General features: G+C 37.4%; 1 protein-coding gene across 1 annotated transcript; it reads right to left on the bottom strand.

The window, feature by feature from the left end:
- Positions 1 to 1167: 1167 nt before the first annotated feature.
- Positions 1168 to 8916, bottom strand: LOC145578256 (uncharacterized). The gene is made up of 4 exons (XM_081635610.1): positions 8868 to 8916; positions 5490 to 8577; positions 4729 to 5390; positions 1168 to 1838 (listed from the first exon to the last, which is right to left on the bottom strand). Exons 1-4 carry the CDS (start codon positions 8914 to 8916, stop codon positions 1168 to 1170), a joined length of 4470 nt encoding a protein of 1489 aa, XP_081491736.1.
- Between the last annotated feature and the right edge of the window lie 885 nt (positions 8917 to 9801).

The following is a 9801-nucleotide window of genomic DNA, read 5'->3' as shown; positions in this document are numbered from 1 at the left end:
GGGGTTCTAAGACTTCTAACTTCTATCCCTTCTATTTTGGGGTTCCCTGACTATTCTGTGTTAACGGAAACAATAAACTTAAGACATAAAAAACAGTAAGCAAAGCACTATACATTTTATCTATAACTTTAAAATAACATAATAAAAATTACCGCGAAGTAGTCTAATTTTCTCTTGCGGTTCCCATATGAAGTGTTTGTGGAGGATTTGGACCTTGAACTAGTGTCAATGTTTGATGTCGGTGATGTTTCATTTCAGACATACAGCTTATAAAGCTTTCCCAAGTTATACTGAATTTCGTTAACTTTCATGGTGGCCACTACCTCTCCAAACATGTGTTCATAACAAAACTTAAGAACAGATAATTTGCAACAAGGATCAAGAATAACAGCAAATGCAAACAACATGCCATAGTCATCATCTTCCGATTTAAACCAATACTTGTCAAACTTGCTTTTCATATCTATTGCCATGTTTCTCAGAATTTCCTCACTATCATGCTCCAAATCTGTCAACAACATGAGAATTTTCCAAACATTCTCGAAATAAAGATTTGAGGTAGGATAATCTCTTCCCGAAACAATTCAGTTATCTCATGAAACGGCTCAAAAACATCTCTGATTTTCTCAAGAATTTCCCACTCTTCCAAAGTAGGACAACAATATTGAACTTTAGACATTTCTCCAAAGGCCTCACAATATATAATGGCCCTATCAATCATCATGTACATGGAGTTCCACCTTGTTTGGACATCAAGCCACAATGATTTGGTTTCTTGTAGCTTAACTAAATGCACACAAGAACGGAAATTTTTTTTTTCTTGCTTCGGAAAATTTAACACGCTTCACACAAAGTCTTACTTTCTCAACAATATGTTCAATAGCTTTCAGACCTTCTTTAACAATAAGATTTAATACATGGGCAGCACATCTCACATGAAAAAAATTACCATCACACAACAAAGCCCCTCTTGCAAGTAGAGTGTCCTTCAAATAATTTTGCATTCTATCATTACTAGAAGCATTATCTAACGTAAAGCTAAAAATCTTGTCATCAATACCCCAATCTTGAAGCATGGCCAACACAATAGTATACATTGCTTTTCCAGTGTGTGGTGTATCAATGTGACTGAAATTTAACACTCTACTGACTAATTTCCAGTCAGCATCAACATAATGAGAAGTCAAGCACAAATATCCCTCGACAAGAAGTCCACATATCACATGTCAAAGAAATACGACCAGAGACTTTACGAAGAGTTGCCTTTAACTTGGCCTTATAAATTTGATGCAATTTTAGACAGTCAGCTTTAGCAGTGTTTCTAGTAATGAATTTCACATCAGCATTTAGATATGCATGAATATCTCTATTACCATCATGTTCAACCCAAGAAAAAGCATAACCATGTTTTATTATGGCTTTAGCTACCAACTCTCTATACACTTGTTGGTTAAAAATTTTACCTGTGGCTCCTCCTTTGTTTTTCAAGGAATTCTGATATGGGGTACATTTACTAAGATGCCTTTTCATATTGCCCATACCATAACGTGAGTTGGCAATGAAAGATGAGCTTTGACAATGTTTGCAAATGCACCTTGATTTCCCATCTGTACATTCCACCATGTCAATCATGAGGAATTCCTTCCAAACCAAGCTCCGTCTCTTGTCTAAAACAGCAGAATTGGGCTCCGCAATGGTCACATCCTTCTCAAAAGTAGTAGATTCAGGAACTTCAGGTGAAACATGAGTGGCTTCTTCTTGTGATGAAAAAAAATCTGCTTCTGGCTCTTGTGGATCTGGTGTCATCACAGACTCTTCATACAAAATCCAATCCATAGCTGCAAACAAATTGGAAAATTAATAACAGTGCATAAATAAGGGGGAATTGATCATCATAATCATACAATCCACATCCCATCCAGAAACCAGACAAATTGGGTCTAATTATTAGTGTTTATATATATATAGTTATGTAGTTATGTACAATGTACTTACCCTTCTCTTGTGGTTGTGGAAGCTCTGACTCTGTGAGGTTCAAAATTCCAGCATGGTATACACATGAAAAAAAGGATACATGCATTAGAAAGAAATTACATATATGAACTCCTAAAAGGGGAAAAGATATTAAAGTAGGTAAATACCTAGTAGAGGATTAAATTTTAATTCAGACACATAAGGTCATAACCCATCCAATAAATATAATTTGAATACATAATTATAATGTCAATATAATTGCATGAGCTAATAAACTAAAACCCAAGAGACAACATTTGAATACATAATTGATTAAGAGAAGAATAATGAAACGAAAAGGACATGCAAAACTAATACTCTGCAACAAAACTAAGAGAAGCTTGTTTCCCTTTAAACAAAACTAAAAGAAAATCAGTTTATCCCCATTAATCCATTACATGCAACCATTCAAATTCATTCCCCATTTTTTTAAGTTCTAACAAATTGAGCAAAATAATCAAAGAAATACACAATTACCTAACATTTCTCACTTGAGTTGAGAAGACGAAGAATAGAGTAGACGCTTGAGCGGTTGAGCAAATCCAGTGAGGACGGAGAATTGAGATCTGAAGAGAAGATGGAGAATGGGTGAAAACTGAAAACGCCTGTTGATTTCTAGGGTTCTTGATTTTGTTCTACAAAAGGTCTTCTTACTTCTTTAGGAGAACTAGGAATTTAGGAGACGAGAGTCAGACTCTAGTCTTTACTCTTTACTTCTTTAGTCACGTTTTTTGTTTATTTGTTTGTTTTTTTTTCTTTTTGTGTAAATATTAAAAAAGTTACTATTGAAGTAAAATAAGAGGGAAATTTCCCTCTATTTTTTCAACTAATTTTATTTTGGAGGGAAAATTTTCACTCTACTTTTTAATCGAGTATTAAGTAAATTGTTTGAATATGGTCTATGGCAGTATGGCACAAAAATTCCCTCCAAATTTTTCAAGTGTAAGTATGTAACTTTTTAAATATTGAATTTCACAAACAATTAATTAGGAGTGTAAATGAGCCGAGCCGAGCCGAGTACTACCTTGTTCATGTTCAGTTCATTTAACTTAGGCAAGTCCGAGCACGATCCCGAGCTTTCAAGCGAGCTCGAAAATCAGTTCAAGCTCGTCTCATTTAGTATAATGTATGTTTACGAACAGTTTACGAACAGTTTATGAACAACTCATTTATTAAACGAGTTGATAAATGAGTGATTCATGAACAAGCTTAATAATAAACGAGCTTTTATAATAAACGAGCTTCATACTTTTGACCTTTGAAAATATCAGAATTAGTATAATGATTAAATTTTAATCATACCGTATAAACTTAAGAATTAAATTAGCAAATGTGAATAAATCAATAATTCATGAACATAAATAAACCAGTAATTCGTGAAAATAAATAAACGAGTTTTTCATTAACATATCTGAACGAGCATATCTATGTTCGTCTCCAACCTCATTTATTAAACGAGCTTCAAAATTTGTTCAAACTCGGCTCATTGATTAAATAAACGAACATGAACGAGCTTCAACCAAGCTTGTACCTGAGTAGTTTATTGTTTGGCTTGGTTCATTTACACCCATACAATTAACGATCTTATTCCTAAACTATATCCAAATATCTCACGATATATAATTTTGAATAACCGTCAGGTGCTCCGCGCGTTTGATCATATAATTGTCATTCCGTCCTCTCATTGGATCTTATTGTATCATATTAACAATGAGTTATACATGAAAGCACCCATATTATTTAACAATTACCTTACTCTAATTGAAATTTCTCATTAAAAAAAAAATTTGAACAATCTATAATTATATCATAGTAGGATACGGTTTGAGACGTGTCGTCGTGTAGACGTGTATCTCACGAACAGTCTAACATAGTGTTTGACACGAACACAACTATTGGATGAAGTAACCATGTATCCTAGTATACTACAGGACAATAACGTTATAACTTAGAAGTAGTATTTATACTATATTAGTATAGTACTATAGTAACTATCGCCCATGAATTTGTTACGAAGTACTTCCTCCGTTTCAATTTACTTGACTCATAGTTCTATGGCATGCAATTTAAGGAGTTAATTAAAGAAGACAAACGATATTTTTAATACAAAAAAATAAAACTGCCAATAAAAGGGATGAATTAGGGTTTCACATTATTAATTATTTTTTATTTATCTTATGTTAATCTTCTTTAATCTCTTCCTTAAATTGCGTGCCAAAGGACTATAGGTCAAGTACATAGAAACGGAGGAAGTATATTAGTTTAGTTGTACGTGTAATACTTGCAATATTGTCAATATATACCGATATGCGTATTAAATGAAATAATTGAGTAATGACCAGTAACACAATAATCAATAACTATATACTAAAAGACACACCAGCAATGACACGTGTCATCTCCTAGTGTGTCCTTAGTTTTTTTTTTTTTTTTTTATAAAAAAATAATATTGTATTTCGGAAATAAATCTAATACTATGTACATAAATAAAAGATAACAATTTTTTACATAAATAAAATATATCAAATGTATATATAATAACATAAATAAAAGATTTAATGTATTTTTCATAATATGTATATATTGACAACTATATATATCATTTTTTTTAACAAAATGTATGTTGTATGGAGTGTTTTTTTTTTTTTTTTTTTTTTTTACAATCACAAACTAAAGAAAAACACTAAATAGAAAAGCTTAAAAAATCTACTCTACATCTAGTAGCAATGTCATGTGCCTCAGCCACCTGATCCCTGCTATCTTTCCATATTAGACAAGTTTGAAACAATTGTCCTTCCTGCAATAAGTCTTGAATTGTCCATAGTAGACGCACTTCCCTTCTTCTCGGATGTTTGATCAGTTGAACTGTCGCAAGAGAATCAGTGAACAATACAATTCGTCGTTTTCCTTTCATTCGGGTCCACCTTAGAGCAGCCACACAAGCTAAAAGCTCGGCATGTAGAGGGGAAAGGGCCCTTCCATAATCCCCACCACCTGTACTAAAAGCTTGGTTATTCACTGAGTAAGCCCATCCCGCCCCTGCATTCCCATCTCTCTTGCTCCAGGAGCCATCCACCTTGATAACCATTTCTATCCTTGAATCTGTAGGGGTACTAATGTCATCCGTAGCACATCCTATGTTGACCCGCTCAAACCCCGGTGGGAAATTATGAGCCAATGTCTCTTTCCCTCTTATGACATCTCCTCCCTCTAATTTGCGCCAAACCGAGAGTTCTTTCATTGCCAGATTGTAATTCCTAAACAAATCTACCAGATAACCTCCTTCATTTCGAAAGATTCTTCCATTTCTTGTTAACCAGAGGCTCCAAAGTACCCCAATAAACGTTGGTACACGGTCACTCTTCTTTCCATCCTCGCTATGAAAAAGCAGGATATAATGCTAAATCCAGTGTCTCAGAGGAGTAGATTCATCAATTTCTGAGGAGATATGCAAAGGGCAATTATGCCAAGCATACCTCGCAAAAGAGCACATCCTAAAAAGATGCTGAAGGTCTTCATTTTCCATACCACAAGAGTCACAATGATCAGCTATATCAATTCCCCTCCGGGCTAAATTACCCTTAACCGCCAATCCATTCATCACCAGCTTCCACAGGAACAAACTCCATTTCGGTGGGATGTTTAGCTTCCAGATTAGTCGGTAGAAGCTATGCTCCAGACTAGCATCTTGTTGCCCTGATAACTCATTCATTAGAAAAGCATAACCTGTTTTCACAGTATAAACTCCTGAAGCATGGCTACCCCAGTATAGTCTATCCGTCTCCTCAGTTGAAGGTAGCTCCATTTCCAAAATCTTCTGCGTTGTGCTCCATTCAAACTTTTGTCTTATCAATGCTACATTCCAAGATTTAGTATCACGGGATATTAAATCTTTCACTCTCTCTAAGCCCACCCCCCTCAGGGGTTGATCAGAATTGAAAACCGGAACTGAACCTTGCACCCATCTCATATTTGCGACTTTCACTCTATCCCCATTCCCGATCTTCCAATTATAGCCCTTTACAACCTTATTTGCCACATTAAATAAACCACGCCTACCCCACGAAGCACCACCCTTAAGATCCATCCTAGACTCCCCCGTACACAAGGAACAACTATGAGTAGGCTCCATAGATCTAGCCACTAATAACTGTGGGTTGCAGTGCATTCGTGCTACCTGTTTGAACAGAAGAGCGTCATTCAAACAGGACATAGATCTTATACCAAGACCACCCATACCCTTCGGTCTTTGAATAATCCTTTTCTTTACCCAGTGCATGCCCTTCTCTCCCTTATTTCCCCACCAGAAACGAGTAATTAGAGAGTCCATCCTATTTGTGACCGCAACTGGTAACTTAAAGCACTTCATCACGTGTGCGGAAATGCTAATCAGCACAGTGTTAATCATAATTAGTTTCACTGATTGTGACAAATTCAGAGTTGCCCAAGAGAGGGTTCTAGTAGCCACCTTATCAATCAAATATTTAAAAGCATCCAACTTCCTAGCCGTAAAATCAATGGGGGCCCCCAAATGTTTTTCCATCACAGAGACCTGACCTACCTTCAAAATCCCTTTTAGAACATCCACCTCCTCCAATTGAGCATGTTTACTAAACTTTACGAAAGATTTGTTCAAGTTCAGCTGTTGCCCTGAGATCTCACCAAACTTAGACAAAATATCTATCACATGATGACAAGAGGTAGGAGTTGCATGTAAGAATAACATTGCATCATCTGCGAAAAAAAGATGTGTAATCGAAGGAGAGCGCCTAGTGACCCTGAGTCCCTTGATTATCTTGATGTGCTCAGCCATAGTAAGCATACGAGATAAAATATCCATACAAAAGAGAAAGAGGTAGGGTGAAAGGGGATCACCTTGACTCAAGCCACAATCCGGTTTAAACATTTCTGAAATCTGGCCATTGATGAGAGTCTTATAAGAAACCGTTGAGATGCACTGTGAAATCCACTGAATCCACTTTTCTGGAAACCCATAAGCCTTTAGAATTCTCAGAAGGAAAGTCCAATTCACCCGATCATAAGCCTTGGACATATCCAATTTAATCACCATTTTTGTGGACTCACCGTTACTAGTGTTAACCAAATGAAGCAATTCATGGCTCAGCATTACATTATCCTCAATATATCTTCCCGGAACAAAAGCATGTTGAAACTCCGAAATCAGGTTTGGTAATAGGTGCTTCATTCTATTTACCAAGCATTTAGCTATGCATTTATAGATAGTATTGCATAAACTAATAGGCCTGAACTGTGTTGGTAATTCCGGGTACTCCACTTTTGGAATCATAACAAGAATGGAAGCGCTAAGTTCCTTTAGTAGATAGCCTGTGGAAAAGAAAGATTGAACCGATTCAACCACCGAGGACCCAACCTTCTCCCAATTTTGGTGGAAGAATTTCGCAATGTATCCATCCGGACCTGGCGCCTTAAGATTGTGAATAGAGAACATCGCCTTCCTGATCTCTTGGTGTGAAAAAGGCTTGACTAAAGAAGCCGCATCTGTTGAATCTATAGGAGGTAACTCCAACTCTCTTAACACCAAGCCAATGTTATCATTCATTATTTCCTCAGCTACCATCGGCGGGTTATAAACTTCTTTCAAGCTATTTATAATGAGAGCTTCCAAATTATTCTGACCCTGAATCCACTCATCCTCATTCGTTCTAAGGGTAATGATCTCCCTCCTTTTCTGTCGATGCTTCACCCTACCATACATCATCTTTGATGAAATGTCGCCCTCCTTTATCCATTTATCCTTCATTCGTTGTTGCCAATACCTAAACTCTAGACTACTATGACTGATCGTGTCGTTAATTGCCTCCACATACCTACTTCCTTGATCCAAAGTAGTCACCTGCTCACCCTGCACTGACAAATCTGCAGAAAACTTCCTCCAATTTATCCCCCACACTTTTTTGTTGTCTAGGCACCACCTTTTGATTTTATTACGCAGCCATTTCGACCTTTGCTGAAATTTGTACATAATTGAACCCGTACAATGAGTACTCCACACCTCATCTATGAAGCCCTTAATTTCCGGAAAAACTAAGCACCAAGTCTCAATTTGGTAAGGCTTATTAGACTTTGTCACTTGGTTGTTAGTGTCATATATAATCGCCGCATGATCCGAGACCGTAATTGGTTCATGGACAACCCGTCCATCCGGAAAATCATTGAACCATTGTGATGAAGAGTAGGCTCTATCCAATCTTTCCATAATCAAATCCACCCCCAATCTCTTATTTGACCAAGTGTATCGGGGTCCCGAGAAAGGTACTTCTAATAAGTTAGTTTGGAATCTCCAATCCAAAAAAACATCCAACCCCTTAATTAAAGAAGCACCCCCCAATTTGTCACTATAGTATTCAAGTTGATTAATATCTCCCATCACCAAGACATTAGGAATAGTAGCAATAAGAGTTGAAATTTCTTCCCAAACACTAGCTCTATCTTCAACTTTCGAAGCCCCGTACAAAAACAAAATGTGCCTACTACTTCCATTAATGTCACCAACATTACAAAAGATAAAATTTGGGGAAGAAGCTACACAAAAAACATCCCCCAAATACCAACTAAACAACGCTAACCCCCCTTTTGTACCAACCGAGTCTACTCCACAAGAAAAGTTAGGAGTAAACTTAGAAACTAACTTACTAACATCACTAAACATCATTTTAGTTTCGGAAATAAACATAAAAGTAGGCAATTTAGTAGCTAATAACCACACTAAATAAGGATGTGTAGGGGAGAGTGTGTCATTTAATCCCCTACAATTCCAAGTAACAACCTTCATGGCCCCGTGGGTGGCTGTCTCGGTGTAGCCACCACATCACCAATGTCACCTACAAATTCACCATCTTCCATAGCCATGTCCATCTCCATGTCACTGTCAAACTCATGCAAGTTTGAGGTTACTTCCTCGCTTCTTTGCTGGACTCGAATGCGGTGAAGAAGAACTAGAGCTTCACCTTTTCTTGCCCAAATTACCAAAAAGAGGATCCTAAATTCGAACATCCCACTGCCTTGCCATATCGACATCTGAAATTGCCTTTGATTTAAACTCAAAGAACCCATCTTCATCCTTATGCCATATATTGAAACCTCCTTTATCCGCCCAACGGTTCAAGGTCTTCAATCTCTTCCTATCCACCCATCCTGAATCATAAGAGGCCTCCCTCACCAAGTCATCATCGCACGACTTTGAGGGGACCCGATCAATTGTTCGTGTTCTTTTTTGGGTCACAGCAGCTACTTCAATGTGTGCTTCTCTTTGATCAGTTGGCGTGACTGGTGAATTTGGCGGATCATACTCAACCATTGGCAAGTTTGGCATGTTGGAAGGGAAGGTATTTGGTGAGTACGGTAAGAAGGGGGATCTTGGTGAAGGATAAATCCTCCTAGTCGTAGCCCTATAAGCCGCCATAGTTCGAATAAAAGATCTTTCAGCTTCAACAAAATTTAAGTGGTTAGATTCCAAAAAAAACTCATAGTTATCAGAATTTACCCCCTCATTGAAGCTCTCATTTTGCTGTTGAGTGTGTATGATTAGTTGCTGCTCTGACCATCCTCCAATAAATGTCCCATTGCTCTGCTCAAACTGCCCAGCCAGCTGCTGGTGAAGACTCGGGTCAAACCCTCCCGGAATCACCTGATTTTCCCCTGAATCTGCCGGAAAACTAATTGGTTCCGGCGCCGGGAAAGCCCAGTCTGATATACCCAATGCTTGAAACAGAGTTCTCTGATTTCCGCTTCCCCTTTCTGTATTGT

Source organism: Chenopodium album, chromosome 14, assembly GCF_948465745.1.
Source record: "Chenopodium album chromosome 14, dcCheAlbu1.1, whole genome shotgun sequence".
NCBI classification, from domain to species: domain Eukaryota; kingdom Viridiplantae; phylum Streptophyta; class Magnoliopsida; order Caryophyllales; family Amaranthaceae; genus Chenopodium; species Chenopodium album.
The sequence above is the reverse complement of the archived record's forward strand: the minus strand, read 5'-3'. Positions and strand labels throughout refer to the sequence as shown.